The sequence below is a fragment of the Serinus canaria genome, chromosome 6 (assembly GCF_022539315.1).
Source record: "Serinus canaria isolate serCan28SL12 chromosome 6, serCan2020, whole genome shotgun sequence".
Classification (NCBI taxonomy): Eukaryota; Metazoa; Chordata; class Aves; order Passeriformes; family Fringillidae; genus Serinus; species Serinus canaria.
In genome coordinates this window covers 6093575-6119679 of record NC_066320.1, presented here as the reverse complement: position 1 = coordinate 6119679, position 26105 = coordinate 6093575, and the positions used below count along the sequence as shown (strand labels likewise).

Genomic DNA, 26105 nt, shown 5'->3' with positions numbered 1-26105 from the left:
TGGCAGACAGAGATCCATGACCTTAAAGTACAATTAACAACTGTTTTGTACCCATTACCTTTTATCAGCAGCTTTTCATCATCTTGAAAATTAAATTGTATTCATAAAAATATCGGTGGAATGGGCAAGTGATGTAATATTTCATGGGAATGTATCCCCATGGGTGAATATTTAAGTATCAAATTCATACATCTTGTGACCTTATGTTATGAATAACATGTTGACCTTATTCATATAAATAAATAGCATGACATTTCTTTACCATGATGATTTATAATCAATATACATCTTAATAAATTTTCATCCGTTTAGTTGATGTTATGAGGACAAATGTAATCCAAGTCTAAATAACGAACAAGTTTTACAATCCTTTAAAGTTCCTTTTTAAAATGCACCAGAAAGTTTGTGTCTTCTAATTCCACCTTGAATTTTATGACTTTTCATAAGATAAAACATAAAGTATTTTTACTGAACATTGAATCTGCTGTATTTGAATATTAATTCAAAAAAAAAAATTCATTATTTTGATTTCCTGTAAATATGCTAAGCTCAGCAAAATGTGGTGTTACTCATTAGAAAGCTAAGTTTTATAGGATGTCTGGTTGGTATTTGAGGTAACTTATATTGCTACTTAGGTTTACATTTAATAAACCTTAGCTAAGAAAATTGTTTAAATTTCAAAAGAAAGATAATAAATAAAATGAGGGCATCGAATATTAATGTGAACTGTGCCTTTATTTTGTTAAAGCGTTCAAAGTTAAATAGTGGTGGTCTGTTAACAATCTAGGGCTATTTGGCAAGTCTGTAAACTTACTCAATAATCAAAACATAAAAGGACAATGGAAACTTTTCACAATAAAAGAAAAAGGAGTTGAGTACAGAAACCAAACAAATTATTCTCTGCTTTTTCTTGGTAAGGAGGTGAACTTTATAGGAAGGGCAGCAAACTCTGTGTTAGGGTTGCCTTTTCCTGCCTTTGTTATAAATTGCATCTGTCTGTGAAGAATCCTCTCCAGTTACTTTGTGGTTCATGGCTACGGGGGAGGTGTGCATGTCTATCTGGAATGGGACAGAGAGAGACAGATTGTGGGGGAGCCTTTTCATTTTAATGGTTTGTTTTTCACTGAGGAAATGGCAATTCTAAGCATTAATTTGCCTTGCTTACTAATTATACAGATGGATAAAATTCCTAAGGATCCAGCTGTGTAAATAGAATATTAACAAAACAACTGTTTTCTTCAGCATTTGTATTATTTGTTCTTTGAAGCTTGCTAGACTTTTGGAAGACTTCAGCACCAGTTAGGTTCAGTGTAATCATTTAAAATGTTTTTATTAGGGCTTAAATGAGGAAAAACTTTGGCAAAGGAGTTTATCCAAAGCATAGTGTTTGATTCTTTCATGAGAGTCTGAATACACTGCAACAATATTGGAAGGCACCAGAAATATGGGAGTAAGCTGCCAAATGGTGCTGGAAGGAGAGCCATATACATACTCAATGTATTGGGTGTAGTGTGCTCTCCATGCCCTCCTTCCCCTGCACCTGGTCAGCAAAGAGATCAGGCTGAGGTAGCCCAGATGTGGCACTGTAGGGTTCTGGCTCCTTTCTCTCCTGTCTGCACAGTTTCCTTCACCATTTGATCCTGAGACAGGAGTCATTTGTAGGCTGCTAGTGACAGAGCAAGGTGGAAATTCTGTCCTTCCAATCCCTTCTTCAGTGTGGGCTGATGGCCACCTCCCACCAGCTCCAGCCCACTGAGCCTCATTCTCTCCTCTTCTGCTTTGGGAAATAGGCTCCCATCTGCCTCTTCCATCAGCCTTAGGTAACCTTGTGCTGCCTGAGTCTCCCACAAATCCACTGTGTTTCTGTGGAAGCTGAGACTTCGTTATGTGTTTCAAGCACTCAGAAAGCATCAAATAGGTAGAATATCTCCTCAGGGCAGGCTTGAAAACACAGCAGCTGGAATCTTTGGTGTTCTTCACAGTTAAGATCATTATCTAAAATATTTTTTGGTTTGGCTTTCCATGTGCGCTGTTGAAAATTTGGTAGTGAACTCATCCTGAATCTCCTCTTGGCCAACTTAAAGAGAAGAAATACTTAATTGTTTATACTTAATGTTTGCTTTTTCCTACTTGTTAGAGTGGGCAGACTGTTTGGCTGACCTTAAGATGCTTATATGGTGAGGGTTCTGCTTTTTTTTTTTTTTTTTTTTGGGCTGGTTTCATCCTCATGTTTTGTCCTCTGACTGCAAAGCCTATGTCAGAGCCCATGTAGGTTCTGGAGGGTTACATTGCAGATGGTGTTGTGTCCAGGATAATACCTAAACAAATACAGGTGGTTTTGGCTGAAATACCTCAACATTCTGCTTTCCACTTTTATGACAAGTGGTCCTTTTGACTTTTTGGTTGGTTCTACAAGAATCCCACAATATTGTAAATACATATTGCAGAAAATATTGTTACTACTCCCACAGAACAGGTCGCTCTTCATTAATTACATGCTGATACATATGGCTATTTTTTTAGTATTAGAATTCCTGTGCTTGATGTGTTGTTTCTGTTCTATTTAAATAACACTAGGTAAGGAATAATATCTCCTGTGCACTTGCACTGTCATTTATTTTGACTGTGCATATCAAATTTGGCTTGTGAACACAATCTAAGGAAATTGCATAGATTGTAAGTGATATAGATGAATGTTGCATGCTTCATTTATAGGAAGACCATCCAAATATGGTCTCAGAATTGTGAGAACATCCTGTGCTTAACTTGTCTTGAATTTTGCATTGATCAAGTCTGTGGACAAGTTTCAGGCATTAACAGGCTGGAATTCAGGTCTGTTTCTAGATTTACTGGACATTGTGTGTTGTGAAAAGATTGCAATACATGGCAACCAATGCCTATAGTACTCTTATATAATAAAATGAAAGAGTGCTACGGATGTTCCTTAGAGATTATTCTACTTTGAATATCTGCTTTACATTCTCTCAGCATTTTTCTTAGCATTCATTTTGTATTCATGGTGCCCATTTATCATTTTTGTCTCTATCTGTTATACATTTAGGATCTTAATGATTTTCTTTTGTTCTAAGAAAGATACTGTGCCAGCTTTTTGTATTCCTCAGGAATTAGGATGTAGTTGAAGACTTACATTTGGAGAAATGTTAAATTACCTGTAATGGTCAGATTTTCAATGAAGTATTGAAAAGTTTTACTCTCACGATAGACTTTTTTCAGTTTTTAGCATTACTGTTGTCCTGGCAGGTCTAGATTAAAAGAAAGTGAGGGCTAGAGCCTAGGTAGCTGACTTTGTGGTGGGGAGGGGGACGGGAGAGGATGGTTGGTTTTTGTGTGGCTTTTTTTTTTTTTTTTTTTTTTCCTCTCTTTTTTTTTTTTTAGTAATCCTACCATTGGTTCACTGTAGTGCCCTGCAGTGTAATTTCTAAAAATGTCATTATGTGTCTGTCGATTTTGAGAATGACCCCTTGAGTCTCTTGATACTGCATGCATAGAACTCTGCACTGAACCATTAATTTCTTTTTAATAATCATGTTTTGTTTGAGAAATCAAGAAATTGTCAAAGTGGAAGTAAGGAGCCAAATGTTACTTATTTTATCATGACAGATTTTATCTTTTGTCCTTCCTCCTTGCTTGCAAATAGAGCTCTCTGAATTACTGTATGTAAAATTAATATCCTTTTGTTTGCAACCCTAACATGGCCAAACACAATAGGAGTAGTTAAAGACAGGATTTCAGTCTTATCTCTGTGCTTCTGAACTACTGCTGGTTTGTCTTCAGTTCCTACTCTTGTTATTCATACTGATTTTATTATTTTAATTGTCTCTTTGTTCTGATCAGTCCTCAGTTAAATGGGTAAATAATAAAAGAAAGAGGGTACATAATCAAATTACCAGCAGTAATTGGTCAGTCCAAGCATTACTGGAACTTTATAGTGGGCAGAAAGAACAGGGCTTTGGTATCAGAGTCAAAAAGGCCAAGCCTTTAAAACTGACAACATAAATACATTGCTACATTGGCACATCTTTGTGAATTTAAATTACAAATTATTGTGCATAATCAGAATCGGAGCAACTGGAAAATCATACAGCATGGATAGACTTTATTAATTTTGGATAGAAATGAAAGACATTAGACAAGCTTAGAAATCTGACAGACTAGGAGAATCTTAATATTTGACAAGTGTAAGATTAAATGAAACTTTGTCTCCTGGATTGCTGGGGTTTTTTCTTTCTTTCATAGTAGTGGAAACATTACAATAGCTAATAAGCAGCAAACCATATGCATTAGAATAAAATGTAGAAGTCTATGGTAAGGAAGCTTATTTGGGTAATGGGAAAGTTTAAAGGTTATACAATAAATTATCAACAAGGCATTGTGTGCTACACAGGGGACTGAGTTGCTCTGGGAATTGAGAATTAACCCCTATAGTATTTTAGAGCTTGATTGCCATTTTAATACATTTATGGCTTTGCAGACCATAATGTGAGTTGGTTTTGTTTCATTTTGTAGCAAACTAATTCAATTAAGAAGACAAATCTGCTTTCTTCCTTAACATTTATCTGTTAACATACTAGCAATTTTAGTAGCAAAAGAAATTTCTTAATCAGATAGGTACCAATAACTCTAACCCATACAGACAGGCAGAATTTGATTTTTTTTAAGTTTTCATTTTCTCTTTCCACCAAATCAATTGGAGAAGAATGGACAAAGTGTAAAGAAAAGGTAGCATGACTTAAACTAAACCCTGCTCTGTGGAATTCAGTTACATAAAAGGTCATTTTTATAGATTTGTGCTACTTGGAGGATTCTGCCTGTCAAATCTGATAAGATCAGTATGGTGGGGAAAAATTAAAGCTGCTCATGAAGAGTACACTAAACTTGACCAATGCTACAATAAATAGTTGTGTTTCAGCAGGGTGTTGTGGCTTCATGTTTACCTGGCTTTCAGGTTGAGTCTGTCAACTACTTCCCAGTTAAGATCCAATTTACTCAGGCTGCATAAAATCTTTGACGTGACACTAATGTGCTCCAGAATTCTATCTTCCGGGAACAGTAATTTTTATTCATCAAAAACATCTTGAATTTGAAAATTAAGGAATTTAGGATGGTGACTTTTAGAAAAATGTTTCATGCAATAGTGCATGAGAAGGCTTATAATGTCTGTCCTTCTTTTACTGTTGTCAGGTATAAATTTTGAGTGAGCTGCTAAGATTTACCATTCAATTCATGTTTCCTCAATCCACTGTTCCCCAAGTAATTTCAAGGGAACTGCTAGGATTGTATAGAAAATAAACAGTATATTACTGTGGTGTGCAATGTGCAAAATTTGGCCTTAAACTGAAAACTATTACATTAAAAACACTCTCTCTACAATGCAAACATACCATATTTACAGCTGTAGAAAATACTGCTAAAACTTTGTGATGTGTGGGTGTATGTGTAAGTAGAGTAGAAAGTGCTGTATTGGTTCATCTTGTGGGTCATTCCCAAACAAGACTTCATTTGAAAACATTTCAACTAATTGTGCTTTGTGTTTTCTATAGCGAATTAAGGAGCCTAGTTAGTTTCCAGCATTAAGAGGAAGTTGCTGCAGTATATCTGCAATATAACGGGAATTATATTTGTTAATGTACTTTGGGAGCATTTAAATTCTAATCATGCAGACGAAAGGAAATTTCAAGTGATGGCAAGTAAATTTAAATTACACAACAGTAAAGACTTTCATACCTTTGAAAATATTTCAGCACTGGCTTTTTTTTCACTTGCTTTGATTATCCATGATCACAGCAGCAGAATTCTATTGCTGTTGCCATAATTTCTGAAGCATAACTGTGCTAACATGAAATATGTATATATAGGTACATTTGCCAACTTGTTTTAATTCTGTCGTTGGCTTTCCACCTCATATGTTGGGAGGGGCTGCTGATCAGTGCGGTGGCTGAAGGAGAAGGCAGAATCATTGCAGGAGAGAATGAAGATAAGCAGGCAACATTTGCAGAAAAAGTAGGCACTTTTTCTGTGGTTTCAGGGTCAAGAAAATAAGATTTCCATCCCATAAAGCCTGTCTCTGTGACCTCTGGGAGCACTCTGTGGCCATGCAGGTGTGAGTGGCACACAAGCACTGTGTAAGGCAGGATTTTTATGCCACATAAAATTGTCAGCTTTGCCCTTGTTGAGCAATCCTCTGGATCAGGTCTCACAACCTATGTATGTCCAGTAATCTAGTGGATAAAACTTGGCTTCTTCTGCAAGCTGGATCTTGGCTAAGGTAGGAAAATGCAATACAAGCTATGTAGTGACTGTGGAAGGGGAGATCAATTGTTTCCAAGGAAGCATTTTCCTACTCTTCTCAAGCTCAGTGTCCTCTACCATGATTCTCTTCACCTCTTTAGCAACACCTGCTTATTGTAAAAAAGAGAGGGAAGAACTAAGCACCACTGTGACCAAAAATAGAATTCCCCAAGTTTTCTTTTTTTTATATCTGTGTTTAACCTCTGCTTTTTTAATCATATGCACAGCAAGAAAAAGGAGCTCTAGGAACTTGTCAGCTATGAAGCAGTGCAAATTTTTAGCTAGAATCATGCTATCAGTTGGAAGTAAACAATAGGTCTGCATATATTTAATTATTTACTAAATTTTGAGTTATGCTATTCTTTTAATTATGTTAATCAGGCAGGCTCCAACATTGCAAGCCTTAGGGCTTGAAGTGTAATTTCAATGCTTTGTATTAAATTTGCTGAACTTTGGAAAAAGATGAAATGGCTCAGTATTAAACATTTGCTTGATTTGAATTTCACTAACTCATGCACCTTTTAACTCATATTCTTTCAGTGCAATGTACAGTTCCAGCAGAACGACCATAATTGTAATTGTGAGTAAGTGTTCCTTTTGCACACAGGTTTTGCTTATAAACTTGAATAAAGGCCTGGCTGTTGAGTGAATGGTAAAGATCTATTGTGCCTTGCACTTCAAGGTCATTGGTTCAAGCACACATCATTAAAGGCAGAAACTCAACATCTGACTGGTGCTTCATAACATACATTAAATGAGTTAGTGGTGTCAGTGGAGACAAAGAAGGAAAACAACCAGTTCAATTACAAGAAAAGGGGTAGGACTAATGCACACCTCCAAAAAGGGGGAGGAATCAGGAGATGCCCAGTGTAATCCTGTCTTCCCCTGCATGCAGTCCCAAGGGCTTTAGTCTTTCTTCAGCCTGGAAGGGTTGTAGCCACCCTGCTTGCTCTCATTTGATGGCATGAGCTTAATTGAGTTGAGCTGGGTAAATACTTAGGTGGAGAAGGATCCAAGGAAAATGCAGGTAGAAGATGGTTTGGTGATGAAGTAATAGTGAACCTGGTTTGGTGCTGCACAACAGGCTCTTTGAAGGGAGCTGCCACACTGATATTCTGGCCACTGGTCATTACCTCAGGCATATAAATCACAGGCAGAGAACAGTTGGGCATGGTGTCCTCATGACTGCCTTCAAGTGAGTAATTACAGCCTGCCAATGGTAGTTCCCAGAAAAGTTAATGGCATGAGGTGCTCTCTCTTTTGATCAGTTGTGCAGTGTGATTGTTGCTTAAGGCTCTTTTAAAGAAGTAGTTGCTTTTCAGTGATGTGATTCCTTTATGTGAGACCTTTATGAACATTATGTGAGTTTAGAGGAAGGAGTTTGTGGAACATAGCAGTGATTTTTTTTATTAGCCATTTAATATTTAGTTGTCAAAATGAAGTGAATGGCTTCTGTCTGCTCTAAAAAGTCCATTCTTTTTCCTGCAGCTTTTCCCCTTCCTTTGGTCTTGTTGTTTTTGTTTGCTTTGAAATCTGGGTTGACACTGGACCCAGGATGTTTTTACTTAATATATACATAGGACTTACTGAAAGAAATTATTTCAGCCGTTATAAAAGAGCCCTGTGACATTTCCTCTGTGGTACCTTTATTCAGGAACAGACCAAAGGCGGGGGGGATCAAACAAAAAAAGTCACCTAAGTAGCTCCTTTATTAATAAGCCCCCTTTAGAACATTTTGTGAGTAAGAAGGAAAATAAGGTCAGAAAAACCAGAGAAGGAGAAACTCAACCTCCCAGACAAATGAATTTCCAGAAAAAAATATGGACATATGCAACCCTGGCTTGGTTTGGTTTGTTTCTTTTGCCCTTTAGCCCTTGTTACTTGTATAACACAAAGTTCTTATACCTTTGGAAAATGTTTTAATAACAGGTTTTTTATAGTTTTAATATGAGTATACATTGAAAATACTTAGTAATATTTTACATTTAATGTGGGACTTTCTTTTTATTCTCAACACTTGACTGAAGCAGAAAGCATTTTTGGAAGAGCTCCCACCCATCTGAGCCCCTGAATTAGTCTAATGTTGCAGTTGTTAATTGAGAGGTGGTTTCACTTAATTGTAATGGGGAAAAGCCAGTGGAAGGTTTTGCAATGGAATTTTATGAATGAAATTGTGGTTTACTTTTGAGTAATATGCAGTGCTCAATGAAATGGTCTCTGGAACATTCGTGAATATTTTATTCACTAACCTTAGACCATTTTTTTTTTAATGAGTAAAGTGAAGTTCCAACTGTCTTTTCTTAAATTTAAAATGTCAAAAGCTTCTGTATAAAAGATATATTTCAAACTCTCCATATTCAAGCATTGAAAGAATATTACTTATTTTCATAAAGTATTCTATCTAAATCCACATAATAACTTTTTTTTTTAAGTAGACTGGGAGGGAAGTATGCATAGGATATGTCAGTTCTCTCCTGAAAGAAAACACCTTGTGTATTTTGCTTCCAAACTCAAATAGAAAACTTTTTTTGACATAAAAAGCAATTAGGTTTTAAACTTCTTGTCATCTCTGTTAGAAAATTACACAACTTCTAAGTAATTAAAAAAAAATCTTCAATCTCAAGTTATGGCAACCTGTGATATTTAATTGGAGGATTTTTAGGATTTAGAAGAAAGACAACAGAAGTTTTATATTTCAAAATATTAGTGCATCAGCTTTATTGGAAAAAGCTAAAATTGTCCAAATGATCTCAGTGAAACAATTTGGACTACGGTTCCCGGAATACTCATGAAGCTGACATATCTACATGTTCTCAAAAAGTCATAATCCATCATTCTGATGCTAGATCGATGGATTATGACTTTCTGATGTCAGATCTGTGAATTAAGGCTTTTTTGAGTACAGCCTGCTATCCAATTATTGCCCCTATTCATATATTATAAATCATTATTCCTTCACCAGGTAGTCAGCAGTTTCTATTTCCTGAAGTTTCAGAGCCTTCTTTTTTTAGCCGTTGTGGCACTCCCATTGAGCAATCAAAAATGGAGAGCGCTGACCTGAAAAATAAAGCTTCTATCACAGCAAATTGTTGAGGGAGCAACAGTCGTTTCTAATTCTTCTAGTTTCTGTTGAAACAAATCTCATCCCCTTCCTGCACAAACAAGCAATATAATAAATGAGTACAAAAGTCAGTAGTTGGCACATACTGACTTCATTTTTAAGTGCTCATGCCTGAGTTTCTTAAAACTGATGCTTTCTTCTGAGAAGTTTCCATTTTTTTATATGAAGAAAGATCAGCTTCTGATTTAAAGCTGGAATTTGCCAGCGTGCTGCCTTAAGTGACTGTGTCTATTAGGTGCTATTAAACTGAAGCTCCTTTGAATGAATTATTTATAGAGTAATAAACTTACCTCTAATGTTACAAAATGTATGATAAAAATAAAAAATGCTTTACTATAACCAATTTAGGTGTCAAATCAAAACACATTTAGAACAACTTTATTAAAAGATACTCAGAACAACAAGAGGAGTTGTTTCAGGACCTATTGTGCATTCAGAAGAGTCATTAAATGAAATGTAATCATGCTATGTTGCAGAGTTATCTCAACAGATTTCTCAAGTTAAGGGAATTTAGGTCTGGTCTGTGTGGATGGAGAAAATCAATAGTATGATCTTGTTGGTTTTTATTTCATTTTGCTGTACTGATATTCTTCATTAGGATGCAGTTTTCACAGTGGATGGCTGTGCATAAAATATGCCCAGTCAGTACATTGCTGGTGGAGTAGTTGTCAGAAAGGATGGAAATCGATGAAAAGGAGCGAGGTGTAATGAATGGAATAGAGTTCATCTTTATTAACTATTTGTTCTAGTCCTGTGACTGTTGTGAGAGAGCTGTCATAGTGCTGACTCATGTCTCAGTTTCTCCTTTGGGTGGCCACATGGATTCTAAAATCTGTGTTCTAAGGACTGTGTCCTTGGCACTCTCCTGATAAACAGGTTTGTATATCTTGCGTTACCCCTGTTGCTCTTCAGTCAAGGATGTTATCAGAAACTATATTAGAGAGTTAACAGAAATTTTGCATGTCCTGCCATTTAGTAGTTGGGGGGGAAGTTTGTAATATTTTAATATAAGGGGAAGCTTTGTCTTGGCATATTCATCTCATTCCTTACTGTTTATTTCAGTTCTGGTCATTAATGGCATCCTTGCTCTCACCTTCCTTTTCCTGTTACCTCTTTTACATTTCAGATTTTGGCCGCCAAGGCTTCCAGGGTGCTGCAGAGCACTGGAAAGAGGTGGTTTGTTGTGAGAACAGAAATAGTTGTTCTATCAGTGCCTCTGCAGAAAACATTATTTCAAGGACAAGTGCCAGCACAGGGATGGAACTGGGGCGGGGCTCCAAAGCCCTCCTTGTTTCAGATAGCTCAGTTCTGCTGGTGGGGAGTCGAGTGAAGCTCCTGCCACCCACGGAAGTCTGCTTCAACCCATTTTGAAATTTCCTGTAAACTGCAGATGCCCACTAGATGGAGACATAATATTTTCTACACTAGTGGCTATACAGATGGTAATCAAACCCACCAGCTGCTGCCTGCGCATTCCAGGCACCGCGCCAATTTACTGGCAGTATGTCGACTGGGAAGCAGACAGTGACACACTTTGATCGAAAAGCTTGTATGATGATTTTTTTTTTGTTGTAATATTATTGTTTTTTTAAAAAATGATAAAAGAGATCAAGATGTGTATCTTGATCAAAGGGTACTGCTGTCTGCTTTCCCATCAGCAACTTCTAATTTATAGAAATCAGATTGCATGGAAGGCAATCAGCAAAGGTTTGAGGTCTTTCTTGTTCTCACTGCCAAAGCACGCTGACAAGTGAGAAAATTAAAATCAGAGAAGGTAGGGAGAGAACTAGTAAAACACTGGCTGAAATATAATTATTTAAAGTCTATAATTTTAATAATTTTAGGGCTGTTAAAAATCCAGTTAAAGTGCTCCATTTGTCATTCACTTGTATTATAAGAGCGCCTCAAGGTCTTTCTCTGATGGAGGGTGTTGCTTTGAGACTAATTTACTACGGAGAGAGAAATATATCTATTACTTGTTGTCATGGAAAAATAACCTGTCTCTGGTTCTGGGGCCAAGTTTGTCAAAGGTAACTCGTATCAACTCTGTTTCTTCCATATGGAGCTGTGCATCTAGTATGATTTATAAGGGTGTATGCATGATACAGTGAACACCTGTAAAGAACTCTTAAACCAGTCAGTCCTATAAATGTGAAGATACTTTGTACAGAAGGACTTAACTGAAAATTTGTCTGTTATACTTGCTAAGGTCTTTTCTCTTCAGGGTCTCTAGTTCAGGGTCTCATTTTTGTTTTCAGCTCTTGGTATCAACTCCTTCTTTAAAAGCCTTTTTGTAATTTTATTTTTCAGTCCTTTCAGGCTTAAAAAACAATTAGCAGTTGTATATATATATATGTGTGTGTGTGTATGGACTGTGTTTCCATGCAGGGGTCAGTATTTCTGGCCAACATAAAAGCACAAACCCAGTGACAGTGGTGAGAATTGCTTCACATTCTGTCAGTTCTTAAAACCAAAATGGAAAATGACATCTTAGAAGGACCTGGGATATGTGACATTTTGTCTCAATGGAGCAAGGGACTATTGGAGGGAAAAAGCCTAATGTAAGTAAGGAAGTGAATAGGGCCTACCTCCAGGAGTCTTCAGAGTGAGACCTTTGATCTGATCTCCAGGTTATGCTCAGCCTTACTGCCTCTCCTCCACCCATGAGATGTGGTTGCTGCTTCCCATCGCTCTTGCTCTTTTCTTCCACAGCACCAAGTGAAGTCCTGTGTCCTGATCCAGCCTGCCTTTCTCTGTGCTGCCAGCCAAGCTTCCCTGTGATTAGTGATTTTCCTATCTTCTTCTCCACTTCTCTCCTTGGCAATTCAGACACATTGGATTTTCCTGCTGCGTGCTTTCTTCTAAGGGTTAGATCAAAAGGCAGCAACTTCAGAGTAGGCGATGTCATGTTTCTGGGTATGGCTCTGCATTCTCAAGAGAAGATGCTGCCATTGGGTGCTTGCTCCCTCTAGGTATTTATGACATTGCTATTTAGGAAAGCTGCCAAGGAAAAGGTGCTGCTGAAAGGAATAAATAAAACCCTTTGGCATCATTGCTTCGTTTTTTTCCCATCAAAAGCTGACACATTGTCTTTATCTCATCAGGCAAACTGTGTGCAAACTTTGTGATCACGTGTTCTTTACCTATTTTTGTAGAACAGAGTTTCTCAGAGAGACAAAGCACAAGGGGAGGAGAGCAAAGGCTGCAGTGTACTACTCAATGCAATACCCTTTAGCTTCACTTATTCTATGACTGGCTCGAAATTTTCTCTCCAAAGTTGGAAGTGTTTGCTCTTTATTCTGAGTTGTGATAGAATTCTGTATCATTGTGGAAATCTTTGAGCAAATGTTAGATTTTTGTTGGTTCTGTTACTTGTGCATATGGTAATTTTCTATAAGATGTAGTTAACAGAGTTTATAAGGGATAAGAAGTTAAGATACTGTTTTTGGTTTGTTTTTTTAATTGGAGAGAAATTATTCAGTAGACATGTTTGTTTCTTCCCATGCATTGTTGAAACAAATTCTAAAAATCCACATTGGATTATGTGATTTGTCATGAGCTTCCTAACAAGTCAAAGCAGAATGAGATTTATGCTATTTTTTAGCAGAAACCATTTCATGCCCCAACAGAAATGGAAATTACTGTTCTCAGAAACCTTCCAAGTTGAAGTGGGAGGAGATAATCTGCAAGGAGATGTTACCTTCTCAAAAACAACCTCACATCATCCAAGGTGTGGTTGGCTTTGGCAGTTTACCAAGGGGAAGCTTTACTAGATTTCAAATCACCCACCTAGCCAAGCTGTGCTGAGGCAAGGCTTTGTTTAACTCCTGCATTCACCAGACCAACCCTGCCCCTACCCACAGCTGCGTTTTTATCTGACGTGAATGACAGGATTATAAGGGAGAGTTAAAACAAACACAGGCACTCACACTGAGATGCAGCATAAACAGATTTATGAACACATACGTAATGAGAGAGCCTCTTTACATTGGGGCACGAAATCCAAGTGTCACATAAGGAAGGGGTTTTTTTTTTTAGACTAACAGGCCATGGTTAAAACTCTGCAGATTCAAATTCCATAGAAATGTAGTTGTTAAGAAGCACCGATACCTTAGACTTATGTGGAGGGTTTGTGTGTGCTGATCAAATATTCTGATGTTAAAATAGACTAGTTTCACATAGAGGGGTGACTGAAAACTGTAACTCGGAAATTTCAGAGAGCTGGCTTGCTTCTGCATTCCCACATTGGGAGATGTATGCTAATGGCTTAATTTTTATGATAAAAACATGAAAAATAAGTCCCTAAAATAGTGTTGAATCCATTTTCTGATAAAACAAATTTGTTTTCCCATTTGTGATTAAAATGACCTACAGTAAGATTTTTTTTTTAACTAGGTGTTAATTAAAAATATGGAAATGGATTTTAAAAACCTTGCAGTTCACAGAGGAAGAATTACCATAACTGATCTGTTCTCAGAGCCATGCCTGTTCTGAGATGTTTTTAAGATGTCTAAGTTACTGGTTGTTTTTCTGCATGATTGTTTCCAAAGCAAAATGTGATTCCAATAAAAACAGTAATTGAATTTACAGTCCACAGGACAAATTGTTGTTTTAACAGAAACTTACACACTCAGGCAAAGAGCTTATGTTTTAGGTCTAATAACAAAGAACACAAGCTCCCCATTTTATGTGGCCATATATTCTGCAGTTTTCTAATGTGGCATTTTTTCTTTAAAAAAAATCTATATTGTATTTTTTAAATTATGTGAGCAGTTTTTTCCCCCTTTTAGCTCTGGATCAATATTCCTTAGGTTGTGTTGGTTTGGGGTTTTTTTAAAGCAACCTTTTAAATGTTAGTGCAGCTATTTTCTGTAGCATCAGCTGGGGGTGAATCAATACAGGCAAGCCTATCCACGTCTAAATGCACCTAATGACTGAGAGGAGTTTGGAGAGAGCTTGTTTGTCTGGCATTTGGTGCTGAGAGAGCATGGAGAGCACAGGGCAGTTGTGTGAGGGGCTTGTGCATGACCAGTCTTGTGTGGAGAAAATGCTGATTTCAGAGGAAGTGGGTAGGAAAGGAAGGCTATCCAAGAGCAGTGGCAGACAAAGGCAGGAGGTGGGACCTCTTTCCATCATCAGGCAGTGACTGCCCTTTACTGTACCAACAGCAAAATGGTGTTTTTCTGCTGTCAGACTTTCTCTGCAGTTGCCCCCGGGCTCTTCTCAAGCCCCTTTTGTTCTAAAAGGTGGGGGGATTAGGTATTCCTAGGTTTATGGAATCTTGGTGCCTTTTCTGTTTAGGTAAAGACTGAAGTCTGTGCTTGCTGAACAAAGAGAAGTTAGGTGGGGCTCAGCTCCAGGGGTACACAGGCTGCTCTGAACTGGTGTATGCAGAGCATGAGAAACACTGGAGATTCACACGTGCTGGAAACAGGCATGTCTACATTAGCAGGCTTTTTTTGGAAGTCTTAGGGCTGACTTAAGGCCCTGTGGAACAGTAAGAGTTGGTGAGATATTGCTGCATCTCAGATGTAACACCTGGAAAGAACAGTCCTGGATAGTGCCAGCAGCTGTCTGACTCTTCTCCTAGGCACTCAGGGGTGCAGCAGGAACACGTGGTGCTGGTAATCATCTCTGAGTTCCTACAGTGACCATTTGAATAAAAAAGGGAATATTTCCTACTTCTCAACACCAGGCAAATCAGGGGCCCTGAGTGAGGAAGCCAGCTTTCCTAGGTTCCCCTTGGGAAAAGGCCAGAGAGCCGGCTGTGCTTGCTGCAGTCCAGGGCAGGTACATTAAGGAGTTTTTAGGTTCTTAATTTATCTTAGTTGACTGTCTCTCAGGAGAGGCAATTGTCTTTGCACTTCCTGCAAGCAGGGGTTTAGGGGGTTGACAGAGCCCCTAAAGCAGGTGTGATGAATATCAGCCCCCCAAGCAATTTAATTCTTTTAGGCCATTTTGTTGCCAAAGGCACATGCTCTCATGCAAATTGGTTTTCTGAGAGTATGAATTGCAGTAAGTATTTATGAAATGTTTGAAGCCTGGTCCCAGAAAGAGGTACAAAGATGCACCTGGCCAAGTTTTGTTTCACATTTTTATCGTAATGTTTTCAGCATTCATATTGGTTCTTTACTGATAAAATAATGTGGTAGAAAAAATGCACAATAAGTGTAAAGCTCCAGTCTGATAAAGGTGGATGCCACTGCCTGTTGTTCATTGGGTTCAACAGAACTTACTTTTATAGTTTTCAGATGTGATCCAATAAGTAATAAAAGGGCCTTCATTTTTAAAAAACATTTGTAGCTCTAGATAGGTGGTTCCTGTGGGAAAGGTGCTTGTGGTGTCTTTTTGTTTATTTTTTAAATGACTTTAGATCCCTGTTGATTATGATTGTACGGCCAATATAGGAGCTGGCCGTTCTTTGCTTGTTCCATGGCTTGTTCCATAGCCCCTTGAAGTGGAAAGGGGTGAGTTGATACTTTGATGAGTCCAGATATGCAAGAGTTGCACTTTCAAGAACATAAAAACCAAAATTATTCACCACTCCTGAAAATCTGTATGTATTTTTTGAAGGGTTATGTTAGCCTTGAGTATTTAAAATGATGAAACATATCCCAAAAAATAATGAATTGCTTAAAAATAATTGTTTGGTTCTTTTTCCTTGCAGTCTAGTTTTTGAGCTTTCAAGAATTATGTTTTCAATCTTTCCTCTGCAACCATAAGAGCTAACTTTATTTTTAAATGAAAGCTGAGTTTCTTTTGTAATCCCATAACTCTAAATTTGGCAATGCTAAATGCAATGTGAATTTAGAATGACCATTTCAAGGTGAATCATTTAGTGATGTCCTCAGCATTAAAGCCAACTGGGGATTTTTTTTATGTCTTTTATTTTGTCTTTCTAAATAATCTGCAACTTGGCAGCAATAATTGGAAGCTTGGTGAAAGCAGTAGAAGACAACTGCAGCCTAGTAAAATCAGGGGGTTTTATTGTTGGGTTTTTTCCCTGGTATGTTAAGATAGATTCTTACAGAATCTAGGTATTAAGGGCACTCTGCATTAAGATATCTCTAGAGAGGAAGGCTTTGGCTGTTTTTGTAGAAGCACCCTTTTCTACTCAGTCAAGCATTAAAATTGGCAGCAGCTCCTGGAGTAGCAAGAAAATCCTGGTTGTCCTCATGTAGTTACTGAAAACAGTAAGAGGATATGTAAAAGCTTTAACTCCAAGGAAAAATATTTGTAACTGTGACATTGTGTTTCCTTACAGTAATTTATGGGCAAAATGTAGGAAAGGAGGAAGACAAGCTATAAATAATATTTCTTATGTAAACATAATGGCAGTAGCAAATTCTTTTTATTTAAAAATTAATATTGATGTTCATTAATATAAATTACCACATTTCAGATGACTCTGATGTCCTTGAGGCCAGATGTCACTGACTGATTTACAGCTTCCTGGGGGGAGGAGGAGATCCTGTTTTGTCAATGTAATCACCAAATTGCTTCAAATAGATATTTTAGACTAGATTCTTTACTAATGTATTGTCAGCAAAGTCAATTCACATCACAGATCAGAAACATGGGAAACTCTTTTAGAACATATTCACTTGGATATTGAAATGCAGGAAAAAGAGCATAAAGCTTACCTTTGACTGAACTTCTGTCTCTTTTAGGAACAGTGGTTTGCAAAACCACTGCCCAGGAACACGCACACGGAATTTCATTGTGCATCATTAGCAACCAGGGAGCATCCTTCAGAGGCAGAGTTTTTTTAGGCCCTCATTGATCTTAATTTTACTTTTAATATTAATAAAAATATGTGTATTGAGGGTGTGCAGGAGGAAGCTCTGCCACCTCAGTCACACCACAGAGATCAGGTATCTGGATTAAGTTTTTGAGTGCTTTGTAAAATCCTTTGGTCCTTTGGACCTCATGTGTTAAATTGCTGCAAAAGAGGATAGCAGATGTGTTTGTAGAACTATCAGCAGCTCCCAGGAGCTCCTGTGGGAACACTCGTGGGCGATGCCTCCGCAGGCAGGTGGGGTGGATTTGTTGTGTTTGCATATGCCGGCAGGTAAAAGGGGAGGGATTAAGAAAAGCAGGCTGGTTTGAGTCAGTGCATCTCTGTCCATTAGGTATTCATTCAAATTCAACCACATGAAATACAGGCATCCAAGAAACCACCTCTTGTAAGTGCCTTTTATTGCAGCAGCTGAAATTCAGCACATTTGTAGGTGTGTGGCCCGCCATGCTTAGCATGAATAGCAAACTAATGTAAATCCTGTATTATAGAGTTTGTTTGATAGCAAAGCTCACATATGTATGAAGGAAATCTTTGCAGGCCTCTGGTAGGATAAGGTCCCATGGCATACAAGTAAAAACTGCACAGGTGATATGAATACAGAGAATAATGCACAAAGAACTCCCTTTTTGAAACTCAGCTGCCATTCATATAAATTAAATCTATATCCATTGAAAGGCTCGGAAAGATGTTACAAGGCTTTAGAAATGGTCCATGTTGAATGTGGGATCTTTTTTCCAATCCTTATAAATAATTATTTTCCTGTGTTTGGTAAGTTTAGCTGCAGAGAATTTATGTTAAGACTGTAGAAAGGAGTACAGAATTTCAGGTAATATCAAGCTGAGAAGGTGGTTTTAAAATATTTCTGTGATACAAAAGCTTTGTATCAAAGAGGCAAATGCATCACCCCCTCAGTCTTTCTTCTTGTTTATGAAATAAGTAAACATAAACGCTGAATTCTCATTTTCAGTAAGTATGTTAGTAAAGCCAAAGTGACCTTGACCTTAGCTTTGCTAATTCCCAAACTCTGATATTTATTCCTGTTCCCTTCATACCACATGCATTAATACTGCAATCCTTTCCAGTGCCTTGAATCAGAGTGTAAGTAAATAGCTAGTTTTAATCTACATAATATTTTGAGAGCAGACGTTCTGTGCTATGACTATTAAGATATTCCCAGCAGCCATTTCTATAATACTAAAACCTCTTATATCTATTATTAAAAGTAATACTATCAGCCAGGGCTTGTTATATGCCACAGAAACTTTAAATAATAAAATACAGCATGGATAAAATCTGCAATAATAGTAACTTAAGCAAAATTAATTTAAGTAACAGATAACATCTGGGAGAAAATGCAATGGTATATTGGTAAGTTATGCAAAGCTAATTCTGTAATAACTACCACATCTGTGGAACTCATCTATTAGAACGCTTTACTGATCTTCTTTCCTGTTATTATTCTGTTTTAGAAATTTCCCTCTGTACTATTTTACTGTCTTTTCTCTGCCTACATTTGTAAAAATGCAATTTGCTACCTCTCAACAACAAGAAAAGTGTGTGAGTTTATGTACAGAGCAACACAGGTTTTTATACAAACCTGACTTTATGCAGACTTGTACCTGTAAGAATTCCAGAGCAGGGCTGTGGCACGGGGCTGTGCCCTGAGAGCAGTGTCTGCTCCAGCTGCAGTTCTCAGCCAGGCTGGTGCCACTGGGCTGGGGAGGTGGTGCTGACCCATCAGTCCCATGTCAAGCTGTGCTGACTTCCCTGGCCAAGCGGCCTCCTGCCACCTCACCTCAGAACTGGTAAGAATAGTGCACCTAATTGTCCCTTCAGTCTCTTTCAGAGCAGCTGACACTGATATGCCAGCTACATTTGTGCAACTGCCTCACAATGTCTATGTTTGAATTCCCGTGGACCCGCTGGACCGCAGTGTGCAGGAAAATATTGCCAATTAATATTTAAGGCACTATCATCTTGCCAAACTGTTTCTCACATTTCAATAGTTATATTGATTCAAGAGGACACTTTGAGTAATGCATCTTTGTCATAGTGAATAATGCTCACATAATGACAAATCTTCAGGAATTAAAAAAAGGAGAGTGAAGTTTTTAATGTAGGTCAGTGGAAGTAATTCACCATAAATTTACTCAGTCTTCAGAAACTAGCAACATTTTTTTAAAGCTTTTGTAAGTGTATAAAACTTACTGTGTCTCCTTCTCTGTTTTTAAATAGATTTTACTACAGAGCCATTGGTGCTATTAAACATGAGGTTTTGTTCAAAGGAAAAACAAAGACTTAATTGTATTTTTTAAAGGAAAGTATTGCATCAGAAGGATTCATTTAAATACGTTTGTTGGCTTCGGGCTCTCACCACAATTCATTCGTTCTAATTTTCCCCTGGACTTGTTAAGGACACAATGTATAGAAAGGAGCAATGCAGAATGGCATTTTTAGGTCACTATATTTTGGCTGTAAACTGTAGTCCTGCTCATAAACTTGTTATTACTAAACAAAAAGCTTCATATTCTACATTGAAGTTTCACAGTCTTTAAAAAACTTTTGGCTGAATGTTGGGACTATTATGGCTCATTAAAGAGACTAGTTCTGCTGTAATTTAGTTATTTCTTAATGATCCAAGGGTTATTATTAGACATGGAACAGATGAGTAAAGAATGGCTCTCTGTAAAAAGATGCAGTGAAGTAAAAATATTATTCAGAAAAACAGAACCTCTGAAAAACCTTACCCATGCAAAAAAAGTGTATTTGATTGGTTTGGAATCGATTCTAAAAACATGATCTATTTTTATTACATAATTTGACTTTCTTTTTTAATTTTGACTGGAGAAAATAAATGGAATAATAATCTACATAAAAAATATTTTTAGTGAATAGGTTACTGAGCAAAAAATAGTATTTTAAGGAAGCAGAAAATAATTTTGAATTGTCATCCAGTTCAGCTAATATTTTTAATGAGGAAATATAAGGTAAGAAAATTGAGATAGTTGCTAAATTAAAAAAAACTCTAGTTTTTAAAAAATATAGAATTTGAAAACAAAGTGTCTTTGTTTTTGAAAGAAATACAATTTGAGTTAGTTTTTTCATTTTGATTCCAAATGCAAACTTTCTGATTTTCTTTTGTATGTAGGCATTGACAAAATGCTGAAAATTTAAATTACAAGTGATAAAAGAAAATGCTTCTATAACTCTGTTTTTCTCCTCAGGTATAATCTGCAAATCTTTCTGTCATCCTGTTAGGTTCTTATAAACATGGGCTAATGCTACCTACCTACTTTACTGAATTCACACATAACAGGAAACCTTGGTGGTAGTGATGGAGTCCAAACAGAAGTTCTGAAAAGCTTTTAGGACTACAAAAGAGATTTTTATTGTTATGAAGTGGCTAGGTCTAACTTTGTATTTTCAGTTGTTGCTATCACTTCTGCAGATATATAGAAGCTCTAATATTTTCAGCCTGTTAACTCTAGCAAGTAACTAAATGACCCAAATATCGACCTAGCTAGAATTTCAAAGTATGAGGAAATTAATTTATGGGAATTGCAATTACCCTGATGTGAATTAATGTCGTTTACTTACACCATCCAAGCAAAATCCTGTTTGTAATCGCTGACTCAGAACTGGAACATCTGCCTCATATTCTCAGTGGGCACTTCCCCTGCAGAGGCCCCAGACAGACCATTTCAGTGCTGTACCCTGCTCCTTGCTTGGTCACAAATGCCTTTTTTCGCCCTATTTGGCACATATGTTTTCTGTTATCCATTTTGTAAAAGTAGGACACAAAACCTTGTTCCTTTAGAGGACACAGGACTGCCTTCTCATCACTCCTGAGAACCTGAGCATGGACTTGGTGTTCCAGGTGGGAAAAACCATGCATGCTCTTGTCAGAGCATTCTTGGAGCTGCAGGTCCCATGGTCCCCCTCTCTGTAGTGAGGTTCTCATGGTCACAGCAAAGGAAGAAGAAGCAGCAGCAAAACTTGGACCATTAGCAACTCTTAAATTATAGTTACATATTAAAATAGTTTCCTTAGGGCCTTATTTGATTTAGTGTCACTGCAACTTCATGCCGACTGACTCCTTTGATACTCCCCTGCAATTCCAAACTGCAGCAGTGTCCCCGTTCAGAAGTGACAAATTTGCAGTGGGAAGACAGAATGTTACCTAAGCACTGTGTTTTCTAAACGTAATTATCCACATGAGTAAGAAGCTGTAGTGTTATGAAATTATGAAAATCATCTGTTCTTTCCAAGCATTATAAAGAGGGCCCCTTGAGATGCAACTGGAAATTAAAGCTGATCTATAATCATTTTCAGAATGCTTTCCAGTTCTGAGCACCTGGATAGTAACAGAAAAGGTATTGTTTTTTGCTGTTTGCCAGCCATTTTGTTTCCATTTAAAAAAACGGCAAGAAACCTCTGAGCAATAATTAAACATAAATTACTTTCTTCTTCTTTCTTTTTTTTCTATTTAATACTACCAGAATGAGCTTGAACTTGACCAATCTGCAGTTTCCCCCTCAGCTTCAGCGACAGAATCTCAGGTACAGTTTTGTTCCTTATTTTGGCGGGGGGGGGGAGGGAGGTGTGTGTGTTTAAGCTGTTTTTCTATGAATTTCCATTGGATCCCAGTCACTGATGGTATTTATTCTCTAGAACATAGCATGCATTCTCTTCTAAGATTGAATGAAAAGACTTTTAATGCAATAATCAGTCAGCAGAGGACATTTATTTGACTGAGCCCATCTGGGCTCTTGCCCTGTGGGAGGATGTGTCTGCCTGGCCTGGGCAGTGTGAGACAGCCATGATGGTCTCTGTCAAAGCAGAGCTTCCCAAAAGCAGCTCTGTGTGTTGTTGCCTCTCTTTGTGCTGGGTCTCAGAGAGGGCAGGAGGATGTTCTAACTCAGTGTTTCCTCTGGCTGGTTGCTGCTAGGAGACTGACCAGGGGGATTGCCTGCAAGAGCCCTGTCCAGAGGCAGCGTCTTCCCAGGCGGGTGATGTAGCTGGAGTCACTGCTGAAGATGAGAAGTCTGCAGTGGGTGAAATCCCAAATGAAGTTATTGGCAACCTTGAGGTACTATTACTAGAAAGCTATTCACTAATTCTGTCTATGGTTAATTAGCTAGCTCAGTCTTAATGAATATAAACTGTGTTTGTGCTAAAGCTGGCAAAAAGCACATCCATATGCTGTAAAAATGTGAATTAGCCTCTATAAATAACTCCTAGTTTAGTCATCTTACATATGATAAGATAAAAAATACTCAGTAATATGACAACATATATCTTTAGCCTTACTATGTGTCAAAAACACAGGCCAAATCCTGCTCTCAGTGATGTCAGTGGTAAAATTCCTTCTTAGGGGTTCAGGACCAGCTGCTGTGCTGGAGTATATGCAATGTGTGCTTAATATAAATTGTTAGATGCATCTATGTCACACATCTTTCAATTTGTGTAAGAAATTACTCACTTATGCCAATTTTAGGCTTTGTCTGGTAGGTGTGTGACTACACAAGAGCTGCCTTAATGAAGCAGATCAGCTGTCAGTATGTGGTCTTCAGACTCTGAGGGCTCCATGATTTCTTTCTGTGAGGTTCATGGAAGGGAAGGAAGCTACTGTCTCTGGAATTAACAGGAAGTGATTGAAAGCCAAAGAACAGATTTGGAGGATAGATTTGCACCAAGGATCTGCTGGAATTTGTTCTTACTGGCAACAACCAGGTGGCATTAGGCACTTTGAACTTTGGATACAGCACATTAGACACCATTGACTAAGCAGCAGTTTAATAAATACCTAATATTATCTGAAAACACTGTGGTATTGCTAAATTGCTTTACTTGGACTATGCATTAGTGGGGAATATGAATTAGAATTATTATATGAATTATTATATTAATTAGACTAGATTAGATTGTTAGATCAACCTCTTTGAGTTCGTATTCCATTTCAACATGTCTTTAGAAATGGGAGGGAATCTCTGGCCTGTGTTAACTCATTCCTGTCCCTATCAATAGAAAGGAGTAAATACCTGGTTTTCACTTGACCTTCATTAACATCAGTGCTATGAGTTTTTTTCTTTACAGGACTGCACAGATGAGAAAAATGCTTTCTTTTTTGGTTTGTTTTTGTTTGGGTTTTTTTTTTTTTTGCAACTCTGGTTGTATACAAAGAAAATAATTTCCTCTCAGGTTTTAATTCTTTCACCAGTGTATCATTTTCACCTGTTTTCTCAGATTCATGACCTCTGAAGAAGTCTTATAATTAGATTTTTACCTGATTCATGATCAAACTCATACCTTTTTTTGTTATGTGTGAAATATGGTTTCACAATCTGCATTATGTCTCAACATATGCATTAACAAGGCAACTGTTGCTCTAATTGAGTCTAGAAAATGACTTTTAGTCAGGTATCACAGTGCTGACACTCAGTGGTCTCGGCAGCAGCCATAGCAAAGTGTGGTGGCAGATGATTTTCAGTGGAGGTAGGACCAGAGACAGGGGTGTGTCAAAACTGGAGAAGAAAAGGCCTCTAGAGTGGCTGGGAGTTGATTAGCCTAGAGGATCACTGTTTCAGCAACCAACTATACACATCACATAAAGGGATGAAGACATATTTGTTGATTCTTGAATTGAATATGGTGAAGGCCATTTCCAAAGATTAAAAGTTGAGAGAGAAATTCTAGCCTTTTGGTTCTAATCTGAGCTACTGAGAACTTTGAAAACATTTCAGCTATGGTTACCCATTGATATATTGCAGAATAGCACTAATAGGGATTTCTAGGACTGGCAAGCCACAAAGTTCCTAAAATGTCAAGTTACTGCAAGTGCTTCTGGTACAAATCCATTTGCTTTATCAAAATTACCTGAATTCCATTAAGAATGTAACTGAGTTTTGGAAGAGTCTATGTAGAGTCTGTAAAAGACCTGTGAGGCTGTCCCAGTTGTTTGAACAAAACTTTATGACTCTTAGAAATACTGTCATTGCACTCTTTCCATTTCTCTTGTATTTTTGCAGTAATCAATGCTCATACTGAAAAATGTACAAATTACCCATAAAACACCAGTGTTGTGACCCTTTTTCCAGTGATCCCACATTTCCAAGTGCTATACAATCAGAGATTGCTATGCATTATCACTGCCAAAGATTTCATTAGCTTACATCACAACCCCTGTACCTTCCCCACAAATGCTACATTGCAAATTAAACACTCAATGTCTACAGCAGTTTGGATTTCCAGAATGAGATGCATATTCATAATTGTGTTTGTAATTAAGACAGACAAGCAGCATCACAGAAATACGGTTTTTTATTGTTCATTTTCAGTAATGCTTTTTAATTCCAGCACTGTTTCAATAAAACACATTACACTAGAGAACAAACATCTGCAGCAAAGGCAAACAGTAGGAACAACCAGGTCCCAGAGCAATTTTTCTGATTTGGTGTCTATTGGTAAAGGCTGTCTGAGAATGGAGGAAAATTAGCCTATCTGCCAAGACAAGGTTAGGTGAGGAATGGCTGTCCCAGATCACTTCCTGCTCATGGCAGCCGTGCCATCCATCGGAATTGCGCACGGCAATGTGATAACGTGCTATCACGTACGGACAGGCGGGAACACCGTTCTGTCTGCAAAACAGGAAGGTGTGGAGGATAATGTCTGCCTTGCTGCTCCACGCTGTGTCAAAACCAAAAAGACAATGTGCAGCCTAAGATAGCTCCATCGTAACCTCTTCTTTCTTCTGGTTTTCTTTACAGGCAGACTTAAATGAAAAGCTGCAAATGTAGGAAGAAGCTTAGACTTGGAGAAGAGAAAAATTGAAAAGTCCTAACCAGCCATGTAAGAAAGGTGATGCTGGGTTTTGCAGGAATTGTGCAGTAGGGAATGGCACATACAGAGCCTGGCTCACTACCTGAACCAAATTATTTTTGTATAGAGGAAAATGGTTCTGTTAACATTTACCTGGAAGTATTTCATCTGAGTTCCTCAAATTTACGGTATTCTGCTAGTGTTGTTGTTTAGTTTAGACTTAAGTTGAAGATTATAAACAGAAGGGCACATAATTAAAACACGTTGAAGTTCAGTTTATTTCTGAATACAGTTCTAAATTATAACTTTAAAAAAAAAAAAAAAAGCTGCAGTTTCATTCTCCCAGTTGTGAAATACTTAACAGTTTCTGCTTTACACCTATGGTTTTTTTCAGGAAGTGTTGCTACAAGGAAAATACATGGAGGGAAAACATTATTTTGTGGCACTGTAGATATAATAAGGAGAGAATTTAATTAACATGTAATTATGCGCCTTGCACTGTAGCTACTCATTAATAATATGTATGTTGTTTTGTTTTAATTTGCTTCTAAGCTTTAAAAAAATTTAATAGCTTACACTTCTTTTTTTCCACCATATTAAAATTGTATAACTGAAGAGTTTGCACTTAAGTATTCAAAGAAGAGTTTCTTTAGATTTCAGTGGATTATTTTCTGGAATGCATGTATCCTTTCATCTGAGAATGTTTCCATATTTTGTCAGACATTATAGGAATGTTTCATGCTCGAAAAGAATCCAACCAAATAAATGATCTCAGAAGAACCGGTTGAACATCTATGTTTCAAACTTGCTGTCTGTGTTTGTTGTGTCACAGAACTCTGTGCCCTAGAAAGCATGTGAAATACAAGTCATGCTTTGGAGTGTAAAGGCTGGATTGGATTGCATGTTTAGTGGAATACATGAGAAACAGAGTATTTTATTCATTGCATTTTCATATTTATTTACCACTAAGTAGAAAGTTAGATTTTGTTTCATTTCATCTTCATTTTTTGGTGGTGGTAAATGAAAAATATTTGCAAGCCTGACTCAGCCAGTCTT

General features: G+C 37.5%; 1 protein-coding gene across 2 annotated transcripts in view; it reads left to right on the top strand.

The window, feature by feature from the left end:
- Positions 1 to 25844, top strand: part of CABCOCO1 (ciliary associated calcium binding coiled-coil 1) — a 51089-nt gene extending 25245 nt beyond the window's left edge. For both annotated transcript variants that reach the window (XM_030241354.2, XM_030241355.2), the window contains exons 6-8: positions 21731 to 21790; positions 22180 to 22320; positions 24998 to 25844. In XM_030241354.2, the coding sequence (XP_030097214.2) occupies positions 21731 to 21790; positions 22180 to 22320; positions 24998 to 25027 (231 nt within the window). In that variant the 3' untranslated portion in view covers positions 25028 to 25844. The remainder of the gene's footprint in view (positions 1 to 21730; positions 21791 to 22179; positions 22321 to 24997) is intronic.
- Positions 25845 to 26105: the final 261 nt, after the last annotated feature.